The following is a 27,890-nucleotide window of genomic DNA, read 5'->3' on the forward strand; positions in this document are numbered from 1 at the left end:
ATGAACATTGGAAAAATATGAATGCAGTTAACGCAGCATCCGTTTTTCCCGTCATCCTTTGGCTGGTGTTACATTATATGACCACACTCTTATTCATGCAGATGCTTTTAAACCGTTCAAGCGCGATAAGACACAAAAGGCAAAAGGTATCCAGGCAAGCACAGTCTTGAATGAGTTAAATGAAGTCTTAAATGAACGTAAGGAGTTAGAAAATGGGATCCGCATCATGAGCGGCAGGTCTTAAAGGGACAGCAGCCTAATAAACCTGCTGCTGTCTGTCATTAAGGATATTCAAAATCACCCACTGCTCTTGCCTGAATAACGTTTGTAGCTTTAAGTATTAATCTATATTTCATTTATAATGAATGCAGTGAAGAACGTGAAGTGTTTGATAACTTTATTATACCTTTGACCTAACTGTTTACATTTACATTTATTCATTTAGCTGACGCTTTTATCCAAAGCGACTTACAATTGCTATATATGTCAGAGGTCGCACGGCGCACGCCTCTGGAGCAATTAGGGGTTAAGTGTCTTGCTCAGGGACACATTGGTGTCTCACAGTGGATTCGAACCCTGGTCTCTCACACCAAAGGCATGTGTCTTATCCATTGCGCCACACCACCACATAGTGGCTTACAATGTTGCATTGGTCAAAGACAAAAAAATCAACTTTTTGTGCATTTTGACAGGGCAAGTGAATATCTGACCTGGTCTGACTGGGCCAATAGGAAACATTTAGCCCTGATATATTGAAGGCACAGGTAAATTGGACATTTATTATAATGGGCTCTGAAGATTGTTTTAAGTTCACTTAAATTAAAAGTGGTGAAAGCCTAATAAATGTTCAAATGTATAGCTTTCGATTATACTCTAAGGCTGAATGGATATAATTAATGGCTAAAATTGAGAAAAAATCAATTTCATAGAGACATCAGTAGCAGTATTGGTGTGTCGGTGAGACTGGCCTTCATTCAACAACAAAAAAAGATGTCATTTAACACATTTAAAATATAAGATACGGTCTTTATGTTGTTTCTACATTAATTTGGAGTTTAAATGTGAAATTATTACAATATAAAACTATATAAAAAAAATTCATTTCAGGTGCGTTACAGAAAAATTTCAGATTAATTAGTAAATTATTTTAATCGAATTAAAGCACTAATATATTATATTATATTATGTTGTATTATATTATACTGAACTGTTCTGCATGACTTTTAAACATTTTTTTTTTATTTAATAGACTTTCTTGGTAAAGAATAGCAGCTAACAAAGCATTGTAAAAAAAAAAAAAAAAAAGTTTGCTTAGGTAACCTACAAATGTGCTTCTGAATTAACTGTTTGTTCTCAGAAATATGCTTTAATATCTCCAAGTCACATCAGGGGTCAAATAAAATGGAAAAAGCACCTTCGAGTTGCAGCTGCGTGATGCAAGCAGTGTTTGTGTGTCCACTGTACAGGTCTGGTACAGTACAGATGATGTTTTTGCTCCGGTGGCCGAGTGGTTACAGGTTTTAGAGGCGACACTGGCTCATTTTAGAGCGCTTTAGTGTGCGTGGCCGTGAAGCCTGAAGCTTTGACACCTCCACGTGTTCTCCTCCCCTCCCCCCGTCCCAGTGCACAGTAAAACTGCAGTGTGTGTGTGTGTGTGTGTGTGTGTGTGTGTGTGTGTGTGTGTGTGTGTGTGTCCGCTGGAACAGCAGAGGTTTAAGACGCTCGAGCAGGGGAGCTTTAGCCACTCCCTTAGCCAACCAAGATTTTCTTTTTTTATCCCTTTATCTCCTCCTCCTCTAGTTTCCCTTGTTCTCGCTCACCCTCACGCTCACTCGCTCGCCCTGGCTTTTGTGTGAGCGGGCGTATGTGTGCAGCACCGTGCGAGAACAGAAGAATGTGTGTGTGAGACAGAGAAAGAGAGACACAGGCACAGACAGACAGACGAGGAGAAGCGTAGAAGACAAGATCTCGTGCAGCCGTGAAGAATGGAAGACAGCGCGACAGTGTGTAACTCTACGGCCATGCTGAACCACCACTGCACCGGTAATGCAGCACAGCGGGATTGTGGGGAGGGTTGTGTGTGTGTGATTGAGATGCATGGGTGCGTGGTGTGTGCAATGAATAAGCAAGAGTCTTCCTTTTTGTCATGTGGAGGTTCCCTTCTTCACACCACACAGAGAGGAAGTGTGTGTAACGCTCTAACCTCACTACATTGATGCATCTCAGCGGTGTGTGTGTGTGTGTTTAGTGGGACTCAAGCAGTTCATTTGAATGCTTGCAAATAGTCACCACCCCGGAGAGAGTTGTGTGTGGTTAGTTGGACTTCAAAATAAATATTTTTTTATAAATTTATGTTGGCTTGACAAACTTTGGATTGTTTTGTTTTCTGCAAAATTCCTCATTTTCTAACTTGCAATGTTTTTCTTGCAATGCATGATGAAATATTGCCCCAAAACACCATTTTCCTTTGAACGTTCAACATGCATTGCGAATGTTCTGGCTGGATGCTTTAGGCTTCCTCCTGCAGATTTGGCTCAGACCTACAGCCTGTTCTGATGTCCCGTGCCTCTCCTAACCGATCGAACGTACACTTTTACCTCAGGACATGATCAAACATCAATTCTGGAGACTTGCATTGAACATTTCTTACTCAATCCACCACATTTAGCACAGACTCTCAGGCTGTCTTTTCAAATAATTCAACTTAGGCATTTTCTCAGTGTAGCAGATCCATGAACTTTTGTTGAGGGAATGTTAGGAGGACTGTACTGCAAGTTTTTTTGTTAAAAGTTAATTATTGATTTATAAAAGTGTTCATTTTAACCATAAAAAGTGTTTAAATTAGAAAGTGTTTAAATTATTGAGTTGAACGTGTTTAATTTGGCGCAAAATTTCAGGCATATATTACTTGTAAAAAGGTTGGGGTCAGTAAGATTAAAAAATATATATATAATTAATGCTTTTATTCAGCAAGGACACATTAAATTGATCAAAAGTGACAGTAAAGGCATATTTCAAATAAACAGTTTTCAACATTGATAATAATCAGAAATGTCTCTTAAGCATAATATCATCATATTAGAATGATTTCTGAAGGATCATGTGACACTGAAAATCCAGCATTGATCACAGGAATAAATTACATTTTACAATATATTCAGATAAAAAAAAACTGTAATTTTAAATGGTACTGTTTTCATTTTTGGTCAGATAAATGCAGCCTTGGTTAGCATTAGAAGCTTCTTTCAAAAACATTTAAAAATCTAATCTACCTTGATTTAGATTTATGAATGGTAGTCAGTGCATGTCATGCCCATAAACAAAATAAAATCTAGTTACAGTGGCAGCATATATTCTATATGCTCACATTAACTTTTGTCAAGTCAACATTCACAGATTATCTTGACAGACTGTCTTTTCTCTACTTAGATGATGTTGTGTCTAGTGTGCGTGTGTGTAGATGCTTGTTTCTGTGTCTTGTGGCTTTTTATTGGGATGCCACGTCTGTACAGAGTCTGTTTGTGGTGTCTCATTCATGGAGAACTGGCTTGGGGGAGTAGAAGCAAATCTCTCAGTAAAAGTGTGTGTGTGTGTGTCTGTGTGTGTGGTTCAGGTATACCTTATATTATGGGGACAAAGATGGCAATATCTGAAATCATTGTCCTTGTGGGGTCCAAACCGCTTATGAATCATACCATGGGATGTTTTTTTGAAAATTGAAAAAATGCAGAAAGTTTTCTGTGATGACTAGGTTTAGGGTTAGGGGATAGAGCAAAATACAGTTTCTACTGTATAAAAAGCATTGTGTGTGTGTGAAAGGTTAGACTATCATTATTGAGGATGTGAAACAGAAATACACAGGTTCAGTGGCTGAATGTGGGCTGAATACTGCCTCTGGTCAGGGTGTTTCTTCCTTTCATTGTAATAAACGCTGGTTAACAAAACAATAAAAAAAAAGGTGAACGATTAACTAGTGTGTGTGTGTGTGTGTGTGTGTGTGTGTGTGTGTGTGTCTTTGCTCACACTATATGTGAATCTGCCTGCAATGTACTGTATGTGTTCAGCTGGTGTTCGGATGGAGTGTGTTTGCATGTCTCCTTGCAGATGGTACACACACATTACTGTTTACCTCCTTCTCTATGTAAATTTCCTTCTGTGATGTAGCCTACTCTTTTCTCATCTTCTTTAGATAGAGTTTAATAAAGCTTCTTTAATGAAATAATAAAAATAAAAATACTGGTAAAACACTTTGTCCTATCCGGGTTTGAATGCGGAGACAACTGTAAGTAAACCATTAAAGGTTTATTTCCTCTAAGTGTAAACACTGAGACTCTGTGGCGCTTTCAAAACATTGCTCTGTTTGTTTAAGCGTTCAGACCCGCTCAGCACGGCAACACGGGCTCAACCAATGGCAGAGGTCTGGGGTGGGGCCTTCTGTTTGTCTGACCAATGGGGAATGACAGAAACCTGTTTGAAAACACGAATTTGCAATTCTTTTTGCCGCTGAAAATACGTGTACACTTGAGTTTTTAAGACGGTGTTGAAAATAAAACTATGTTGCGTAACAATTATACTACCAAAGTTCATCTCTCTCTCTCTCTCTCTCTCTCTCTCTCTCGTCACATCTTTCATAAGCATACTGAAAAACATGCAGCACAATTATACCCGTGTATATTACATCACACACACATTTACTTAGCAATCTGCTGTAGATGCAGGACAATCCATAGACCATATTGCAAATGTAGGAATCGTTGAATGATCATTTACGATAACTGAATGATTTTAATGCTTTAAGTTTTAGTTTGACGCAGATAGCAGAGAATAGACTGTGCGACTGATACTGTGAGTGTGAGTGTGAGTGTGAGTGTGAGCATATGCATGTGCTCTCACAGCGAAGTATTGATTTTCGTGCAAAATAAAACACTGCATAGTCTTCACTGTATGAATTAAATATAAATTGGTTCTTATTAAAGATTCAAAAGTTATTCAGTCAAGACCAGAGAGTGATTTCCTCTTTGTCTTTCGTTGTTTAACTTGAATGACACAGACATGAGCTATATTTGGCTGCTGTCACTTTAAGACCTAATTCACAGATCTAATACTGATACACACCCCCAACTGTTTATGTTCACTTAAGACATAACCGACTGTGTGCTTTGGCGGTGCATCATTCAACACATCTCATCTCATTGAGTTCTTTATTAATGGCTTCAGAATTATTTTTAACCATGTGCTCGTCCCACTCAATATTTTCTCATTCATGCGTGTTTCTTTAGCACTTTAAAGTGTCAATAACTGTGGTGGTAGCACTGTGCTGTATGGATATATTTACATACCGCATTATACATTATCTAAGAACACCCTAACCCTAATGGAAATCTTCTGCAAAAACTGAAAAAAAAAGAAAAAAAAGCTCACTTCTGGCTATTAATCTGTCCCCAGAATATGGGTGAGCAGACACACAAACACACACACACACACACACACACAGGTGCTGTTACAACCGTCTGCTGGTATTTGGCGCTGGACTTGATGTACGTTAGGCGAGAGTCCAGCAGAGAGTCTCTCAGACAACTTTAACAGATGGACAGCCGCTGTCTGCTGTGTGTGTGTGTGTGTGGGTGTGTGTTTGTGTAGGATGTGTTCATGTGTTTAAGTTTATCTAGCGGTCAGAGGTTAGTTTGGAATTGTGCAATCGATATCCAAACCATAAGAATAGAAACTACTAGCTCTTCTGCTTCTGCATGCCTGGACGTCTGCACTGATATAAATGACTTTTAAAAGCACAACGAATACATCAGCCATGAGGAAATCACGTTTAGATGATGTTTGCACAAACAAAACTACCACGGGATTACCATCGTTTTTTGGCCATGTATTTTTGGACTTTCATATGATGGATGGTATTTCTGTAGTTTTCTTTGAAGGACTTTGGTGTACCATGGTATTATGATGATGGTATCTGATACTATCACTGTACCGTGGATCTGCCCCATTATTATTTGTAACAGTGGTAGTTAGAGGTCGATGAATAGCCAATGCTGATAACAGTATATCAGGGTGGCTGGAGGCCGATGTAGTAGCGACATGTGTATTAAACCGTTTAGTGATGCCAAATAAGATCATGTTTATCTATTAAGTAACGCAGACTAAATGAATGTGTGTGTTAGTAGAGTGGATGTGCAGTTCACTGTGCAATAATCCACTCATCCATCAGCGTCAGCGCTGCGTAACCCTGTCTCTACACTTGCTCCGCACTCACAGTTGGCCCGAATGCACAGTCTAATGTCTTTACACGAGCGTGTCAGCACACGCGCTAAACAATCTGAAGCCGCTGCGAGGCAAGATGCTGGAATCTGCTGCGCGATAATTAGCACTTCATGCAGACGTGCATTTTATAATTACAGCACAAGGCAAACCTTCATTCTTGGGCACGCGCTGGCACTGACTGTGTTCGTACTGCACAGTGTGCACTGCATGCTGCCTACCATTAGTTTGACATACTCTGTGAAATTGTACATATTGTTCAGTTCAGAAAAATTTAAGAGCACTACTGTCACATCACGTCATTTTGATGTATGTTTAATTTGGAGAGTGGCGAGTTAACATTTTAGAAAATGAAATAAAATAAGTCGTCAAGTCAAGTCAAGTCAAGTCAAGTCAAGTCAAGTCAAGTCAAGTCAAGTCAAGTCAAGTCAAGTCAAGTCAAGTCAAGTCAAGTCAAGTCAAGTCAAGTCAAGTCAAGTCAAGTCAAGTCAAGTCAAGTCAAGTCAAGTCAAGTCAAGTCAAGTCAAGTCAAGTCAAGTCAAGTCAAGTCACCTTTATTTACAACTCTTCTGATTATTCTTTTCACCCCTCTATCAGAAATCTTGCGAGGAGCACTGGTCGAGGCAAATTTATGGTGAAATTATTGTCTTTCCACTTCCGTATTATGGCCCCAAAAGTGCTCACTGGACCATTCAGAAGCTTAGAATGGCACCTATAACCAATGCCATCATTATGTTTTGCAACAATTAGGTTGCGAAGGTCTTGAGACAGCTCTTTGCTTTTACCCATCATGAGATGTGTCTTGTGTGACACCTTGGCAATGAGACCTTTTTGTAGGCCATCATTTGGGACTGAAGCTGTTATTAATTTCCACTGACGGGGCTGGATTGCTTTTTAATTACTGTAAGTTTTCAGCAGTTGTCTTGGCTTTCCATGCCTTTTTGCGCCTCCCTTTCTTCATGTGTTCAATACTTTTTCCCTGTGTCATTTCACATTATTACACACAACTTAATTTCTGAACTTATTTTTGTTTGTTTCTTTGTATGTATGGCTTACTTGGGTTGTTACCAACATCTGGTGAACATTTCATGTCAATAGCACCTTTGGAAATATATTTACTGAGAAAAATGATGACGTGTTCAATACTTATTTCCCCCGCTGTATATAGCACTTTATACAATACAGATTGTTTCAAAGCAGTTGTTCAGCTGAAGTCAGTTCATGGTTGATTTACTGATAATTAAATAACTGATAACTTTAAGTAACACTTTTTTTTATTTTGCTGGTAATTCAATGTTAAAATGTTATCGGCAGAGCAAGCAATGAGGTGTTCAAATGATTTTACTACCAGTTTTGTTGCGCTGTAGTGGAAGGTCCAGTCGAGCACACGGCAGTAGTGGCCACAAATGATGTGTTTAATGACCCTACAAGTTCAATAAACCATCAAAATATGAGGAAAATATTTTAGATTTTGAAAATATTTTAAATATAAGGTAAGAACAAAACACTCAACTTAATTAAGGTATTTATTACACAAAATTATTTGGTTAAAAAGGCAAACTACAGCTACAGGTTTTATTTTACCTACCATACAAAAAAAAATTAAAAAACTTTATTAAAAAAAATATATATATATATGTTTAATTGCATGGTAGGTAAAATAAACTATGCTATTTGAATACAGCCATGGCCATTACTCTGAAATTACTTCTGGATTATTAGTCACATGGAAATATTATATGGTCAAGTTAAACACGTCCTTGCAGTGTATACTGCGTTTTTGAGCAAATGCAGTGGGGTCATCTGGGTATGCATAATATGCACAGCGTATTGCTTATTGTAAAACTGGTCTTTATGGTAGTTTCGACGGCCAATCGCAGGGCTGCATGATTAATCGTATTTTAATCGTGATAACAAAAGCACATGCAACAGGCCTGCAGCTCTCTTAACAGTTGGTTAGTCTTTTGAGCATCAGCTAAATCTGTCCACAATCTAAGGAGAGAAGGTGGTGAAAACGCATGTCACAACACTGCTCTGTGCCTCTTATCATCATCTAATCTCACACCAGCCCCATCCATGTGTGAGTGTGGTTTTGTGTGAGTGTGTGTGTGTGTGTGTGTATCTTGTGTGTCGAGCCTCGGGACATTACAGTGAATCATTAACATGAAGCTTCAGTGCTGTGTAGTTAATCATGTCGGTTACATGTCGAAGACAGAGGAATCTCATTCATAAAGCTGCAGGACACACTCTCACAAACACACACAGCCCTTCAAATCAGAACGACTCAGCAAAACCTTTGGCTTAAAGAGGTATTTCCTTTTCCTCCCAAAATGAATGTTCTGTTAGAATTTCAGCCTCATCTTGTGCCAAACTTAAATGACTTTCTTCACAGAATCACAAGACGTGACACTTTTCCATATAATGAAAGTCATATGGGTTTAACAAACATGAGGGCGAGTTTAAATGATGACAGAATATTCATGTTTGGGTGTTGTATTCCTTTACGGCTTTCAGACAGTTTCTGCAATCGATTTAAGGATTATGGAATCAACTTTTGAAGGTTAGATTTGAATATGAAAAAGGCTGGGTGAAATATATATCACTGCTCTTTTGAACTTTCTATTATGAAAAATTTCAACAGAAATATTAAGCAGCACAAATGTTTTCAACATTGAGTCATTTTTGAAATGCAAATGAATTGTTGAATCGGGTTTTGAATTGTTTCATTCAAACAGACAGTTTGATCTGATTCAAGTAAAACATAAAGACTCATTAATAAGGTCATTCCCTACTGAACGCTGTGGTGGTGAAGCTCATAACCTTGAGATGAGGGCAGAGCCCCGGAGTCTCTGTATGCAAATGTGTGCTCTCATATACACGTGTATGAGTGTGTAATCCCCTGTGTGTAGACATGCTGACTTATTATGTATAATTCATATTGCAAGCATGCAACAATGATACTCAGTTCCCTGAGGTTGTCTGGAGTTGTGCGTGTGTGTGTGTGTGTGTGTGTGTGTGTGTGTGTGTGAGATTCTGTGTCACAAGTACATTTACAGTAGTCTTATAAGCCACATCACCGCAAAAAGAGAGGTTGGCTTTTTTGCTTTTCAGAAATGTAAAAATCTAGTTAGTGTTATGAATATCTCTTGTTAGATTTCAGGTTTAGTTGTGTGGTGTGAATCTAACTGAGAGTTCTTCATGCAAACGTAGTTGAGATTACACCTCTCAGCGGAGGTGCGTCACTGATTCTCCCTTAGAATGAAAACGAAGTGTAAAATTATTTCAGTATTTTCACTCTCTGCGCCCACATCGTTGAGCTCGCTTCCTGTATGAGCTCACCTCTGTAAAGAGTATCGCAGCTTCCCTTTTTTACTCATCAAAGTTACTACAAAGAATACCATGGTACAATTTCAAACAATTATTACCAAGATGCATTGTTGAAAAAATATGGTAAGTGTGGTCCTACTGTTTTCTTTGGACCATCTCTTAAATAAACACACTTGAGTCGTTGTATATGAGGGTTCATTTTCACATTAGCAAAAAAAGTGCTTTCTCAATAAAACAACTATTGGTTTAAGTTTATATATTTTATCAGTGCAACATATCTGCTAGTTGTGAAGCTTAATCATTAAAGCACCATTTTGATATTGCATAGAAAGAGATGTTTTCCCTGGTGAGCTTGTCAACTATGTTTCAGACAAACTATTTGCCACTACATACACTGATTAAGGGCTACACTTACTGCACTATACCCTGTAAAATATACCCTGAAAGAATATCAAAAGCAGCAGTCTAGATATTTACCAAATCACTCAAAACATGGTTGGCTGGACACAGCAGCCCGATCTGAAGATCTCTTATGTTTCCGCTTGCAAATAAACGATATATATAGTTAATTTGGTCAAATTAGATTCACACTCATATATCGAGATTCTCTCTCTAATGACTTTGGATGGATTCTGAGTGTAGTTTTTAACCACAGGTGCATGATGATGCTTCATGTGCTTTAAAAGCATCTCATGCTTTTATAATGCAAAATTAATGTAAACACAGTCAGTTATGTCTTAAGGGATTAGACAGGACAAAACATGTTATTTTTAAAAAGAAATGTATGTCTAAATCTATCCCTAAACTTAACCTCAACCCGTAACTGGTAGCTACCTTACTGTACTTTAAAATAAAGTGCAACCAAAAGCATGTATGATGTCCAAATTAAATTGGCATGACCAAAAAAAGAGCACGATGGTTCCAAAGAACATGATAATTCTATAGTACTTTCACTGAACATTTAGTTATGGCATGCATGTGAGTGTATAATAACCCTACTTCAGTTAAATGTTTTGTCTTCTAAACCATATAAGACTCGCACATACACTCAACCAGTTTAGACATGTACAGCCTTGTGCTTTACTCCAGTTTACAAGTGTGCAAAGTGTTTTAATCATCTTCTAACCCCGTCAGCGTGACTTTTTTTTTTTTTTTTTTGCCAGGTAAGAGACGTCTCTACCGCTTTTCACGAGGGTCAAGTTCAAACTAGTTCTTGTGTGGGACCAGCCTTTGCTTTCATCTAATCCTTATCTCGTACTCAGGAAGCGCGCAACTAAACACCACGTCAGATTATCAAGGCTATCTGTTATGAATAAGTGTTGCAAACTGCTAAACATTAACAACACACATCAATCAATGCTTTCGAACGTTGTGTTTGTGTGTGACTCGAGCCTGAATGTGTCTGATTGCACAACTGAGTCTTATCTCGGCTCCAGATCTGCCATTTAACCCTGAGGACTTCCTCCATAGACAGAATCAAGCATGCCAAAAACGCCTTACGAGCGTGCGATCTGGCCGCGCGCCACGGGACTGTCCTGCAGCGAGTCGAGGATCTCACTGGAGTTGTGTGTATGAGTGTTTGTTGGTGGGATGGGATGTTAACGCATGTTTTATGCAAGATAAATCCATTTCATTCTGAGGGAATGCGTGTTAGTTCGGAGGTGTGTGTGTGTGTGTTTAGGTGTACGTGCTGAAGGGGTGGGGGAGAAAACTGAGGAATTTGACAAGCTATTGTGAAATATGACATGTGCGCAGGCCTTCCTTCCTCTTGTACCCTGCCAGGAATCATGGGTAGAAGTGTGGAGGAGGGCAGGCTTCTCCTCAGTTTAGGTGTACCCCAGAAACGTCATGCCGCTGATATATTCGGTGGAGGTTACCTGGGGATACTCGTCCACCCTCGAACCCTCCCTTTCTCTCTCTTCTTAGCACGCTCGCTCTGCCCTGTTTTTTTCCGTACGAACTGCCAGTATCAAACAACCTCCCAAAGCCATTTCCTCTCAAAGAAATGCATTGTGTTATTAACGTTTGCCCTCTCCGTGTTTCCGTGGGCCGCTGAGATAAGATGGTTTGAGAGGAAGGACCTGCAGACAGGGAGGAAACTGCGGGCAGGGGAAGCAAGTGAAACATCGTGTCGTTTTGCAGCACTCCAGACTTTGGATTTTATTAACTTCTTCCTGCAACCTTGAGATGTTTGCTTTTAATTTCTTGGTAAATTTTTTACTTTGATAAAACAGTTGTTTAAGTGACGTTGGTTCGCGTGTGTGGTGTTTTTTTATGTTAACTTGTGAACATTCACTTATGTTCTGGTTCTCTAGGTCAGTGGTTCTTGGTTCTACATCAGATTGTACTTTGGACTAGTGATGACTTGACGTATCAAAATTGCTAATCGTATCAAAGTGAATAAAAATGGCGGTCACATTGACATTTTGCAGGCAAAAAGCTCACAGAAGTCATTTTCAAACCAAGCAGCTTTCTGTCGGTTAACATAGCGAATTCACATGACCAACTTGAACCTGTTGCGAAATCTGTGTATAATTTTCCCAATCGTGTGGATTTCTATTGAGTCGACTGAATTTTGCAATCAAAAATTCACTGAACAGTGATAAATGTGGCTGCACCTTTACAGTCAAACATTGACATTTATTAATATAAACCATTTTTGTCTGCTTTGGTACAGATACATTTGCGCCAAAATATTGCATTTGAGTTAGGACACTCAGCATTTGACATTGACAACAAAACATAGCAAATGTTTTCTCCTTTCTTTTCAAGCTTGATAAGCATATTTATTTGTGCTATTCTAACTACACCGGAAAAAAAAGGTGTAGGTATTTGGGAATTGCTAATGAATTTCACAAATGACCTCAAAGAAATGGCAAGTAAAACATTGAATTAAGCATGACATTTGGAAGTAGAAAGACTTTTTTTCTTGTAAAATGTACTCCAGTAATCTTTATTTACTACTTCCAAATATATATATATTTTAGAGTGTTTGCGCAATTAAATATATGAAGCCCACGATGATGGAAATGAATATCAGATGGAAAATAATATTTAAATGCTTTTGTGTTCCCCAGAGAAACTTTATATTTGCTGACAAACGGTTTACGTTGTCTCAAAAAAGTTTGCTCGTTTGCTCACAAAAGCATTTAATATAACTTTCCTCCCAACTCTTGCTTTTTCTATCATCATGTCCCCTTAGGTGCTCCATAGTTTAAGCATTTTAAAACACGCTAAGCAATTCATTTATGTTGCATGCCATGCCACACAATATAAACTTATTTAACTAAACATCTCTCTCAAGACAATAATCTCTCCGTGTGTACCTGGCTTAAGATGGTTTAATCTTCAATTGTAGCATGAGATTAGCATTGTAAATCTTGTGAAAGCACAAGCCCATATTAAGGTTTGATCTTCCAAAGAACATTTCTACGTTGGACTCTGCCTCAGAAATAGTCTTCGTCGTCACTCTGCTATTGGCTTAGCATCCTGATGTGGATCCTGAGGGAGGAATCCTGATCCCAATTTGCCTCCTTCATTTGATGAATTACTGCTGCCATTATCAATCGCAAATAGACAAACACATTTTTGCATCAAATTCAGCTGGATATTTACGGTTGATATAGCAGCAGATATTCACCACTGATTATACTTGGAGATGTTGCGATCATTTGGCCTTCAGATGTTGACTTCAAAAAGGAAATTATGAAAATAAACAGGACAAAGGTGATTAATGGTAGTATTGGTGATCCTGAGGCAGGAATGAGAGGGTTGATATGCAGCTCTGACAGACTGAGTATCGATCAGTGGTTTGCGCTGGATTGGCGTCTCTGACTCACGATGGCTTGGACGGCTCCAGGAGTTTGATTGAATCGTTTCTCTCTCCATGGTTGCAGTTGCCAGATTGAACCGATTGATCTTTGTGCTAACAACTAACTGTAAAGTGTGTTAGCTCAGCTGTTGGCGGAGGATCTGGCTAATGCAGTTCGGCTTTTTGTCTAATAATGGACTCTGGGTTAGAGTGCACAGAGAGTCCCTTTTTTGTAGGGATGAAATGGTTACGGGTTGATGATAAACAGCAATAAAATTCATAAAAAAATTCAATATCATTAAAGCCGTGTTTGATTTCCACAGTGAGCAACAGTCTCACACAGATACAGCGTGCAGTGTAGAAGCACTGTTGTAAATTTTTATGTTAAAGTTAATGTGCATTCTGAAATCTAAACACTTCAGATAATAAGGTATATAGAATTATCCACATTTATCATTTTGACTCATCCCTTTTCTTAAAAATGGTTTACGGCTGAAATGTGTGGTTTATCATAATGCAATACTTTTTGTGTGTGTGTGTGTGTGTGTGTGTGAAGACTGCAGGCTCCGTTATCATTAAGGCTGTGTGGGAATATGACTGGATGTGCGGTGTGGTAATAGGCTTCTCGTATTTGCGCCCATGCGTTTTGTTTGTTCGAAATTGTGTGTGGGTGAGAATGAGAGTACTTCCAGTGATTTATAAGTGGTGTAAAAATGTCCTACGGTCTGGTTTCAAGCTTGGATCTGAGATGTGTTGGTGTGTGAGAGTTTGAGTTGTTATATGCTATTTTATGCCCCTTAAACGAGCTAACCGCAGCTGAGAATGCTGGGCCTCCTCGATCAGGGAACCAGTCCAGCACTCAAAGTCCCGACCACAGTAACGCCTGGCAGCCCATGCCCCCCATCCAGAGCCCAGCACTGATGTTCCCAGGAATACTGATGACCTTTCTGCAGCAAACAAACACTTGAAGGATAGTTCACCCCAAAATCAACATTTTTCTCAGCCTCGTGAGATTCCAAATGACTTCCTTCTTCTGTAAAAAAAAGATTGTCTCAATAATTATAATTAAAGTGAAAACTGTTTGGTCACCAGAATTCTTCAAAATATCTTCTTTTGTTTTCCAAAGAGGAAAGACATTAGATCCAGATTTTCAGTGTTCATATTCTCTGACAAGCAAAAGCAGCAAAAGCTGCAGCCGATGAAACTGCAAGAGGAAAGAGCCGAGGCTGAATGCAGAAAAATGGCATTTGCTCACCGCTGATTTAATCTTTATTCTCTCACTGTCTCATTCATATTTTTTTCTGTGCATAAACGACCGCAAGCTCTTTCTCCGTGTTCTTTGTTGACATTGGTGGTGTCTGGACTTCAGGTTTGGGAAAGCTCGAATGTTACTTATCGATGGCAAATGTGCTTTGAAGAACGGCTACGGTGAGGCTCTCTATGGGCCGTGTGTTTGCTGACTTCTGAGCATATATTCATCTAGACTACAGAGGATTGTTTTAAATCAGCACTACAGTAGGAGAGTTCTGTGGAATAGTTTACACTTGCATTTAATGAAATAACCCAGAGAAGAGTCGTTTATATCAGAGTGAATGGAAACCAATGTCTGTATATGCAGTGATTATTATGTGTCTAGCATGTTATATGTTTGGCAACAGTTCTTCTAACCATAATTGATGGAGTGTGTAGTTTTTCATTTCTTAAACAACCATGTATGAAGAAACATCATGGCCATATTGCAGGATGACAATGTCAAGATTCATCAGGTTTAAACTGTGAAAGAGTGGTTGTGAGGAGCAAGAATAATAATTTTCTCCTCTGAGTCCAGAGCTTAAATTGACTGAAAGTGTTTGGGATGTGCTGGAGGAGACTTTACAGAGTGCTGGACTCTTGCATTGACAGTACAAGATCCTGACCAAACATTGATGACCCTTTTGATGGAGATAAATGTTGTGATGTTATATCCATCAAGAGGTGCAGCGATGTTTGGTCAAGATCTTGTACTTCTATATCATGTATCTGTACTCTCTGATGAGAAATGCATCTCTCTGTGTGCCAGATGACAGTATCTCAGCGGCGAGCACCTCAGACGTGCAGGACCGGCTGTCGTCTCTGGAGCTGCGGGTTCAACAGCAGGAGGACGAGCTGACGGTGATGAAGGCTGCGCTGGCAGATGTGCTCAGACGTCTGGCTCAGTCCGAGGACGCCACCGCTGCCAAAAAACAGCAGGGCAGCAAAGGTAACCTAGCTCTGCTGTGTGTGTATGTGTGTGTGTGTGTGTGTGTGTGCCTCCAGTGATCCTCACACTGTTTACACGGAGGAAGTGGAGGAGCGCAGCCAGACCAGGATCTGTTAACAGTTTCAATCCATCCTTGACCCACGGCGCTGAACGTTTCCATTTGAATAGCAGCTGTGTGTGTGTCAGTGTGTGAGAGCGTGTGATCTTGGGGGCTGCTTGAGGGAAGGCATTTTAATGTTTGACCATTAAAACTGACTTCACTTTGTTCTCTGTTTAACGCACCGTATAAAACACACTGGCTGCCTCTTGCCCCGTTTCTCTCGCTCTCACACACACACACGTATGCAGCAAACACATGCAACCTAAAAGTTTGATGTTGAAATACTTTTATCCTTTCCTACTTTAATATGTAGAGACTTTTAAGTCAGTCATTCAGTGGTTGAGAGTGAGGCGCTAACAAAACATTGCTCTGTTTGTTTGAGCGGCCCAATGTTGACAGCTGACTCAGCTAATGACGCTTGAGTTTGGAGCGGGTACCTCTTCATCTACTGGTACCGTGTGTTTTTTTTTACCTCATTACAAGGGCCGTATGCAGGGTTTCATTATCACTGAGGTCCCAAACTTGATCTAGTGAAGGAATGAAAATGTCTGATCTGTGCATTTTAAGACGTTTGAAGGCCATGAAGATTGGATTACAATAGCTTTAAAAGCATGTCAGTGCAGAGCAATTCCTGCTCTCTCCTCATCTCCATCACTCTTCCTTTTTCTCTCAGTCTCCTTATCTTGCCCTGTCTCTTCCCCTCTTTTTAGTCTTTTCATTGTCATCTGTGTCGGTGAAGCAAGTAAACACAGGGTCAGCTGATATTTATGTTTTATGAATCATTTTCTTGGAAAAGTTAATTTACTGAAGGCTACCAGGAAAGCTAGGTAACTAAGTTTATTAAATTCATTCACAATACTGTATGTACACATTCATTACTGATCTAATGCCTAATATGATGAAAACGGCTTCGTTAATGTTTCTTGTCCTCTCACATTGACAGTGAATTATATAAGGTTATTTTCAAATAAAAATATGGCGAAATTAGATCAAAAGTATTAGTTTTCCTCGGTCATTTAACATTTCTATCCTAAAACAACTGTCAAATATGAAATGTTTAGTTTAGCTACTTGCATCGAGTCTCGCACTTTTTGACCTTTACTATCCCTCGAGAGAAGATTTATGAATGGCGGTGACACGACGTAGGTCACATGACAACATGGCGGAATTAGTATGTCCGGAATGCATTAATACTACACATTCATACTTTATAGAACATGCTTTTTTTAATGGTCACAAAGTAAGTTTCAAGCCAAGTGTAGTACTTACTATACAGTATGCTCTGCGATTTTGGATACAGCGAATGTCACACATGCTAGCCTTCACATCAAAACTGAAGTGCACATACTCTGGGTTCAGGCTTTATTGTCATTAGCATCTGATTCAGCACACATCTTCACATTTTCTCAATATGATGTTTTATTAACATATAATAAACGGCAGGAGCACGTTCAGGTAATCTACCCAATCAGCATGAGACTTACCTCTGATCCACTCCTCACTCTCTATTATTCCTATCCCAGCCAGGCACATGGGGGGTGTACTCTGTGTTCGGGCCAAAATCCAGAAAAAAGCTCCATTCGTTCGGACTGCACGCCAATACACATATTCTGTCCTACCCCAAAGCAACAAATAAAATAAAATTCCTTATCAAAATTTATAAGGAAAGACAAGTATTTTGTTTAGGCTTGGCTTGTAGGGAATTCCAAACCTGCGTATATTCAAACGCACATAACTATAGAACCCATTCTAAATGCGCATGTGACCGCCATCAGCGTTTCTCACAGGTTTGCGTTTAAAGTCTGTGTAGAGAGAATGGTGTCGTCTTAGCGGCCCCTAATTTAATAACAAATGATCATTGCGACGGAACCAAATCAATTAAAACTAACTTTAGATGGAAATAACTTAACTCTGCTGTAAAGCCGAAACAATCTCTGTTACCTTAAATTATACGCTTATCTCTGTAAAGCTGCTTTGAGACAATCTACATTGTTAAAGGCGCTATATAAATGAAGATGACTTGACTTGACTTGACTGTCCTATATCTGATTATATGTAAGACATACAATTGTGCTCAAACGTTTATATGCACATATATGTTTGCAATCCTTCTTATAAAATAAGGGCTTGTAAATGTACGAGCGGGACTGTGCGTAACGACAGGGGACGAATGAAGAGAATGAATTGTTGTGCGTACGAGGACAGGAGAGATTGAAGAGCTGGAGAATCTGGCACTGTGTAATCCTCTGGATCTGTGTGTCCCGGAGAACACTCTCACACCAGCAGTGTGTTTCAGTGCCGCCTCTCACACACATCCATGACTGGACTCGCTCGAGACCTCATGTTCCATTCAGAAATCGTTCGGACCATTTCACACAGGTTCTCATTTGTATGTCAGATGATAGGCTTTGGAAAAATAGATTTGAATAATTGACATTTTTAGTGTACAAATGTTTCCAATTAGACCAACAGACAGACGGATTCATATTTTACTCAGCGCAGGCACTTACAAAGGGCAAAATTTCTTGAAAATGAAATATTAAGAGCAGAACAAAAACAGAACAATTTATATTCATTATACAAATTTCCATGAAGATTTTGCTCAGATTTTCCCAGGCCTGAAGTTCCGTGTTATTTCCATGTTTTTGACTACTAAAATGCAGACTTGGGGTAGGCAGTATTATCTTTATTATTGTTTTATTATACATTTTATACATACAATTTTTAAAAGAAGTCTATTATGCTTACCAGGCTGCATTTATTTGATGAAAAATACAGTATTATGTATTATGCAATATTGTTATTCCTGTGATCAAAGCTGAATTTTCAGCATCATTACTCCAGTCTTCAGAGTCACATGATCCTTCAGAAATCATTCTAATATATGATTTGATGCTCAAGAAACATTTCTGATTATTAGTGTTGAAAACCATTTTGCTGCTTCATATTTGTGTGGATAACATCATGCATTACCATTTAAAAGTTTGGGATAAGAAAGATAGAAATTAATACTTTTATTCAGAAAGGATGCATTAAAATCACAGTTAAGAAAAAGATATCACAGAAAAGTATCTATTCCAAACGAATGAATCAAAGAATCCAGAACTAAAATGATTATGGTTTCCACAAAAATATTAAGCAGCAAAAACTGTTTTCAGCATAGATAATAATAAGAACCATTATTAATAATTAAGCACCAAAAATAATTAATAATTCCTAAATTCCTGACTCCTAAATCAGCATGTTAGATTGGACTGGAGTAATGATGCTGAAAATTCAGCTTTGTGTCACAGGAATAAATTGCATTTTACAATATATTCAAATATAAATCAATTATTTTAAATTGTAATATTGTTTCACAATAGTCAACACATAAATGTTGCATTGGTGATCAGAAGAGACTTGTATCCAAAACATTAAAAAAAATCCAAATTATTCCAAACCAATGTATTTTATTTTATATTATACATATTATTACTTTTTTTATATAAATATTCCAAAAGAGAGAGAAAAGAAAAATAGCCTAGAAACAATTTTACCAAATGAAAAGAAAGTCAGTGAGTAATGAAAACAGGCAAAACGAAAGCAAGCCTCTAAACAAACACAGCGATTGCCAGACGAAAGACGGCCAGCCTCTGACTCAACACACAGCACTACTCTTTCTTTATTATGACTGTTTTCCACATTTTACAGTAATAGGCATCAAAACTGGAGGCTAATTGCCAAAATAAACCTCAAAATAATGATATTATTCATTTTAAGCATGAAGACTCGATCATTACTAAAAAGACGCAAGTCGTAATTTGAATGACAGATCATCTTTCCTGACTTCTTTTCTTTTCTATTGTACTTTTAATTTTTTTAAACATGAAAATGATCAATATCAGATTTTTTTAATTTGGTGCTTTCGTTGTGAACATTGTGGCATATTTGGAAAACAAAAGATGGTGCATTCATACTGAAAACTATTTGTTGAATTGAGATCGATCTATCTGGGCTTCAAACTGCAACTATTTAAATTCGACACAATGCTTTGAATCTCAAAATGGTTCTTATAGATCGTATTTTAATAATTACGAGCCTGATAGGATATCTGCTGTCAAAATATTATCTTTGCCTTATAAGCTACTGTTCATTTTTTAATAGAAAATACTTTTATTCAGCAAGCATGCATTAAAGACATGCAGTGCAAAAGATTTGTTTTGATCTTTTGAACTTCCTATTCATCAACGAATAAATAAAATTGAATTCATCATGGTTTTCAACTATTTTTAACATTGATAATAATGTTTTTGGGCATCATATTAGAATGATTTCTGAAGGATCATGTGACTCTGAAGACTTTCTGAAGAAAATTCAGCTTTGATCACAGGAATAAATTACACTTTAACACATTTTAAATTGTAATAATATTTCACAAAATTGCTGTTTTTACTGTATTATACAGCCTTGGTGAGCAGGAGAGACTTCTTTCAAAAACATAAACTCTCACCAACCCAAAACTTTTGAACGATAGTGTATAAATTAGGAGTTCTTAACATTAAATGTTCATTACATTCAAATGTGCTTTCCTGTATGGCAATAGTATATGCAACACTTTAGGTACTTATTGGTGTAATACAATAATAATAATTTTTTATAAATATTTTTGAATATGAAAAATGTATATTCATTTTAAATACCACTGTGCTGGTTCTCATTTTTCCCACTATTCTCATTCTCTCTGAATTCTCTCTCTTTTCTCTTCCCAAGTTCCCACTGCCCATATTTTCTCGCTGTGCCCTTTATGGCCCATTATTCTCCTTCATTTCTCACTCGTTTCAAGGCTGACTCACTGCTCAATCCCATATCTATTCCCCCTCATTTCCCATAATCCCCCACATTAGTATCTTTCCCCGAACTCTCACTCTTTCCACTCCAGTCGTCTCCCAAACCTCAGTCTCTCCTCATCCAGCTGCTCTCGGGACGGTATCTGTGAAAGGACTGGATTCACAGAGGAAAAGAGAAGCGTTCCCGCTCGCCGCTGAATGCTGGGCTTTGCTGTGTTGTTTTTGCAGTTAATCCGATAAATATTGATGGACAACTCTGATTATTTTTGCAAGATATCTGGGTCAGTAAGGCAGTGTGCTTTATTTTGGCTGTTACTGGGGTGTTTTTATTGCTAATAAGAGTGTCTTCTTTCATATGAAGAACACTGAATGTGATTAAGAATGACTTTACCTTTACATGCTTATTTTAAGCGTGAGAGTGATGGAGAATGCCAGAGGTTTGGGAGACAAACAGGCTTCTGATGGAAGACAGATATTTCCTCGGTTTCCTGTTGGAGTTGGGTCACATAAGGACTTCCTGTGAGGCTGTGCTGACTAGACGCACACACACACACACACACACACACACACACACACACACAGTACAGTACAATATAGTGTAGTACACCGTATCTAAACAGCATGATCTGTCGTGATTCGTGACAGAAGTGTGAAGGATTAAAGGGATAGTTCACCCCAAAATGAAAATTATCCCATGATTCACTCACCCTCAAGCCATCCAAGGTGTATATGACTTTCTTCTTTCAGCCAAAACACAATCGGAGTTATATTAAAAAATATCCTGGCTCTTCCAAGCTTTATAATGGCGGTGGATGATTTTGAAACCCCAAAAAGCGCATCCATCCATCATAAAAGTAATGCATACGGCTCCAGGGGGTTAATAAAGGCCTTCTGAAGCCAAGCGTTTCTGTAAGAAAAATATCTATATTTATAACTTTATAAACTATAATCACTGGCTTCCGTATGCGAGTTCTGGCGTATGATGGATGCTTGATTGTTTATTCAATATTTTGGCTAACTTTCAGTAATTTGGCCATAGGGATGGGACGATTACCGGTTTCACTATAAACCACGATAAAATGTACTGACTGAAATGTATTATCGTTTAAAATTGAATTATCATTAAAACCGTGTTTGATTATCGTGATTTTAATAACTCACTGTGTAAGCCACCAACAGGCGCAGCGCGCAATGTTTTTTTGTTTTTTTTTATTCGAGAAGGAATGGCGGAAGGCAGTGTCCGTGCTCGGGGGATTTTTCAGCCTTTTAAGAGGACCAAATCTGAGGTGTGGTCATATTTTGGCTTTTACAAAAGTCCTGAGTGAAACTTAATCGAGGATGGTCACTACAATAGGGGGGAAACACTTCAAATCTGCCGAGTCGTCTTGTGTGACCATCACCCACTGTTTATAGCGAACGCAAGGCAAGTTAACTTTGACCTCAATACCAAAACAAAACTGCCCACATTGAGTCCTTTTTCAAAGTTCCATTCGACCAAGGTTACATTGAGTCACAAATGTACAAAAGTTTGTTAGAAGGTTAGATCATATCGAAAGTTCGTCTGATGGCTACATCCTCAATAAAAGGAAGTAAAAGTTATCCTGTTTTATTGTTAGATCTGGAATGGAAAGTTAGTCACCATCAGACATAGAAAATGGGAAGTGTAATAAAAAGTTTATCATAAGATGAAAATCTAAGTTCAGATTTTCATGGTTAGTAACATAATTAATCTTATCTAATTAATTCTACTGCAGTCGCTTTGGATAAAAGTCTCTGCCAAATGCATAAATAAATAAATAGTAATAGTAATATTGATCATTATATATTGTTATCTGTAATATCTGTAAGATGGTTTTATCTTCTTGACTTAATTGTTATTTAGCACGTCTAATGCAAAAGCAGTTCATTTGCTCCATATAATGTTGAATCAGTTGATTTATCAATATGATTGTTCACTGTAACTGTGGCCAATAGGAGTCTCAGCTCTGTTTGTCTCATTTTACCATGTTTAAATCCGTTCCACAGAATTCTGCAGATTTTCCCATAAAATCAGCACAGAAAATATACAATATATATGAGACTAGAGCTATTTTTTAAATCTAAGAATAAACCAAGAGAACTAGATCATTAATATCTTGTTAAAATTGTTGATTAAATATGTATAAACATCCCTGATTGGGTTTTTAAAGAAACCTGCCCGAGGGTAATTCTGGATCAGGCATTAATGCGAGCGGTAGTTGCTTTGTTGAGTCAAACACGCGCGTCACACACATTCTCTCAGCGGTCTGATGAGGTCAGCCACACACTGTGTGTTTTTGTTGTGTGCTAATGGAGCGTGAAACAGAGCCATGTGGTTCTGACATCGCATCGCCGCCTCCTGATAATATACACACACGCGTGCACGCGTGCCCTGGAGAGAAACTATCATCTGAATCCTGCCCACAATAACTCTCTCAGAGCACAGAGGTCAAGAGAAGAGACGTTTCAGAGAGAGTTTTAAATAGCACAGCTGATGCAAACCAGTGCAATCATGGCACTGGAGTTTAGCGTGAGAATTCCAGAACCAAAGACGAACTATACACACATCTGAGATGCTTTTAGAAGGTCATTTATATTTTTGCAGCCAGCAAAGCTTTTAATTGTCTTAACCTCAAATTTTCGGTCAGGAAATTGGCCAAATGCACCACTCAGAAAAACATCAAAGACAGAATGAAGTTGTTGGCTAGAATGGGAAGTTGTGTGTGGAGTGATGAATCACGATGAAACACGAGTTGCATGATGAGGCTCGAGAGCATTGTCTTTGAAAATCTGCTGAGAAATATGATAAATAAATGCATCTCTACCACAGTGAAGCATGTCGTTTGGGGAGCTACTTTACTGTGGAAACTCTTTTAGTGCTTCAGAGTATTGCAGAATGAAAGAGGAATGATCAGATGTTATTCAACAAGACAATGCTACTGCTATTGCAAAGACAACCAAGAAGTGACGTGAGAATCAGGCTCATGTTTTGGCCTGGTCAGAGTCCAGATTTGAACCCTATAGTGAATATTTGGTCTCAAATGAACTGGAAGATGTTTTCTTAACTACTCGTGAGCTCATGAAGCTGTTGAGCGGAACAACACTGACTCTTCTTCCTGTCTGCAAGTTGGGAAGGCTATTCCGTGCCAAGTTACATTTATCTGCAGTTCTTGCCAATCTCCCGACCAGTGACTTGTGATTAAAATGTTTAAAGGTATAGTGGAGGATTTTCCTGAATTTTAGAAAAGAACACCTTTTGAAAAAATGCACATGCGCAATACTCTACCTGCTCCCGAGAGGGAACGCCTATTAAACGTGTGCACGAGAGAGCATGCACGAGCCTAGTTCTCCTCGTGCACGCTCCGTTTACAAGTTGCTGTCGGCATGGCTCACACAAGCCTACTCTCCAAAAGAAGATTTGGCTAGTCACGTTTGGCTAACATGCAAACAAAATGTCAAATGCCCTTCCGTGTTTTATTTACTTATTATACTGATCGATTGAGTGAGGACTCAAGACATGATCTGCAATGGAGAACTTGAAGTAGCTTGTTGCATTTTGAAAAAACCCGGTGAGAACGGCGAGCTTCAATGAATGGCTGAAACCGTAGCTCACCACACATATACACCTGAAAGTGCGCATGCGCAGAAAGCAAAAACTACCTAGGGACGAGCACGTACGACGGCCTTACGTAAACATATCACCAGAATGATTGACAACTAGGAGGACCAATAGTCTTGATGATCCACCCGGAAAAAGAAAATCCTCCACTATACCTTTAAGACCATTAAAAGGGCACTAAATAATTTGCCATTTTTGGCTTGGTCTTTTTTTTTTTCAGGAGTGTACAGTAGCGTAATGTATTCAATATCAGGTTCAAATGCGAAACAAATCTCAGATTTTCATTTAATTTTGGACCCCACTGTATGTTAAGAAAAGTTTAGGGGTTGGTATATGTTTTAGTTTCTGTATTTTATGCTCACCAAGACTGCATTTATTTAATTAAAATACAGTAAAAACCAAGAAATAGTATTACATTTTAAAATAGCTTTTTTTTCTATTGTAATTTATTTAAATATATAATCTATTCCTGTGATCAAAGCTGAATTTTCAGTCTTCAGTGTCACATGATCCTTCAGAAATCATTCTAATATGATGATCTGATTCTCAAGAAACATTTCTGATTATTATCAATATTGAAAACAATTGCACTGCTTATTGTGATACTTTTTTTCTTTTCTTTTTTTTTTGATGAATATAAAGTTCAAATGAACAGCATTTATTTGAAATAGTATTCACTATCATTTTTGTTCAAGTTAATGCAGACTTGCTGAATAAAACTATTAATTTCTTACTGACCCCAACATTTTAAATCCAGTTGTGCATTTTAAAAAGTTTACGTACACCTTGCAGAATCTGAAACATTTTAATTATTTTAACAAAATAAGAGGGATCATACAACTTAGTTTTTATTTAGTACTGTCCTGAATAAGATATTTTGCATAAAAGGCGCTTACATATAGTCAGCAGACGTTCAAATGTTTACACACCCTTGATTCTTAATACTATGTGTCGTTCCCTGGATGATCCATGGCTGTTTTCATGTTTTGTGATGGTTGTTCTCGAGTCCCTTGTCTGTCCTGAGCAGTTAAACTGAACACTGTTCTTCAGGTCCTGCAAATTCTTCAGTTTTCTAGCATTTCTGCATATTTGAACCCTTTCCAGCAGTGACTGTATGATTTTGAAATACATACACACACAAAAAAAGCTTGAGCCTCACTTATTATATGAATGTCATTGCATTAGATTACAAACTTTTGATATCATGTTGTTTTCTTGAATCATCAGTGGTAGACTAGTAAATCAGAGCTCTAATCCAGTTAAGTTGTCTGGATACTGCCCTATTTAAGCCAGTCTTGTCCTCTCTTTACTGTCTATCCTGTCTCTCCGTCTTCCCTGACCATTGATCAGGTTTAATTTTATTAGTTCAAGCATGCAAAAGTCATAGAAATGAATAGAATCTTACATTTCTACAGTGAATGTAAATCTTTTTAAAAAAGTATGTTCAGCTTTATAAAAAAAATCATAATTTCCATAAATTAATCAACTCTTTACATTAAGGTCTTTACATTAAGGTGTTTGTTCGTGTTAGTTAACAGTGCATTAACTAATGTGAACAATGGAAAGCTTATTGTAAAGTGCTACCATTAATATATATTAAAAAAAGCTTATCCAACTGGACAATTCATGGATATTAAAAGTCAAAAGGTGTGGGAAGGTCTACAGTAAAGGAAATGGTCCAACTTGTTCCCTAGATTTCAGTCATTGTTTTGAGGTATAATTGGGACTAAGAGTGTGTTGTGTTGTGTGTCCTGCAGGTCAGACCGCGCTGCGTGAGGCTTATTCAATGTCCTGCATCGCCAACGGCAGTTCCAGCAGCCGCAAATCTCACAGAGATACTTCCACAGTGTCTATAGCCAAGAAAGAGACACTCTCCTCCGCTGCCAAGAGGTAACGCGCACACACACACACACACACACACCCATAACTGAAACATGACAATGATCTGGAAGCCTCCTCCACACGTTCTGGATGTCTCCCTTCACAGACCCGCTTCAGCTCATGACTCTGTCCACTGATGAGCTGATGATTTGAACCATGTGTGTGGTTAGTAGATTAGGGAGATAATCAAAATGAGTAGAAGTGGCGAACCTCCAGGACGGGTTTGGGAAACACTGAGCTACGTCTAATCCGTGTACATTTGAAAACGCATCTTTTTCTCAACGGTTTGACCTTGCGTCCTCACTGACACGGCTCAAACTGAGCTTTTTAAAGATGCTCTCCTAAGAAAGCATTGTTTTTTGCGTTGTAGTGCGGACTGTGAAAACGCATATTGTACTGATAGATACAGGGATTGACATAAACACCCGCAAACCCGCCAAATGCGTGTGTATTTCAGCAGTGGTGTGTAACACAGTCACTCATACTGTACTAGCCACTTTGGCGGGTTTAATTATATATGTAATATATACATTTTTGAATTGTAGTCTTTTATAAAAGCATCTAAGTGCAATGTAGTGTTGTCAAAAATATAGATTTTTCAATACATATCGATACTAAGATTCCTGCTTCCAATACTCATTTTCCACATCATTTGCTCCAGATGAATATTGTTGGTGTAACAGGGCTTGAATTTCGCTGTGGGATTGCACGTAAAATTGTACTCATTCCTGCAGATTTTGTGCGCACATAAAGCAAAATTTAGTTATTTTTCACCGCTTATTGCACTTAAACAGCCAAATACACACAAAATAATGTCAAAATCCCGGTCTTGGCGAGTTTTAACATAAACGCAGTCAGTTATGTTAGAAGTGAACGTAAACAGTTGAGAAAGAAAACGCTTGTGTAACAGTATAATAGATCCCTGCGTCAGGTCTTAAAGTGACAGCAGCCTAATATACCTGCTGCCAAATTATGAGATAATATTAAAAATATCTAGGCAGTTTTTTCCCCATGGTATCGATGCCAAAATTGTTGCCAGCTAAAATGCTGAGTGGCTAGTAACTTTGGAAAACCAGTAGCCACAGTGACTGGTGAGAAAAAGAGTTAATGTCAAGCCCTGGATAGATATCTATGTTTAAATGTTCTATGCTTTGTATATGTGCCTGCTATGTGTTATTGACTTTCACAGTGTTGCTAAAGATAAATGTTCCTTTGTACAATCTTTATATTACATTCCTGCGAAGATGACAGAAAATATACTCGAAATTGCTGTTCCGCATCAAAATATGAGAGCAATTGTGTTTTTGATGATTGAGCTTGACCTGAACGCAGCAGTAAGCGCTGAGATATTTTGCCAGAAGAATAGTGTGAGAACTTTGTCTGGTCTCTCTGTATAATCTCAGTGAGCATTTAATGTGTTTTACGCATGCACATTATGGTGTTTTTTAGCGTTTTCCCGACGTTTCAGTGTGGACGAGACCATTTTTGCTTGAAAATGCTTGAAACGCTAGCGTTTAGAAACAAACTTATCCGGATGAATGTAGACATAGCCTTAAAAGTAAACACTTTAAAACTAGGCCTATGCAGTCTTCTCTTATGGGAAAATGGTGAGTCAATATTGTCGACTCAACTTGCACTGTTCAAATGTTTGTCCGAACAGAAGCTCCGTTTAATGTGTGAAACTCTTTCAGCCTGCAGAAATATATTCATCTGAATGTCTGTGAGTGTTTGAGTGCTCAGTGTTGAGCCGCTCGGCTCTCCTCATCTTTTCACGTGTATCAGAACTTCCTTTGTTT

General features: G+C 38.3%; 1 protein-coding gene across 7 annotated transcripts in view; it reads left to right on the forward strand.

The window, feature by feature from the left end:
- eml4 (EMAP like 4) overlaps positions 1–27,890 on the forward strand; it is a 100,949-nt gene that overhangs the window by 39,283 nt on the left and 33,776 nt on the right. For 3 of the 7 annotated variants that reach the window (XM_084390950.1, XM_084390945.1, XM_084390948.1), the window contains exons 2-3: positions 15,468–15,647; positions 25,971–26,103. In XM_084390950.1, the coding sequence (XP_084247076.1) occupies positions 15,468–15,647; positions 25,971–26,103 (313 nt within the window). Of the gene's footprint in view, positions 1–1,832; positions 2,044–15,467; positions 15,648–25,970; positions 26,104–27,890 lie in introns of those variants that run through there. The other 4 variants (XM_084390946.1, XM_084390947.1, XM_084390944.1 and 1 more) reach the window with 3 other exon arrangements.

Source organism: Rutilus rutilus (assembly GCF_951802725.1).
Source record: "Rutilus rutilus genome assembly, chromosome: 20".
Lineage (NCBI taxonomy): Eukaryota > Metazoa > Chordata > Actinopteri > Cypriniformes > Leuciscidae > Rutilus > Rutilus rutilus.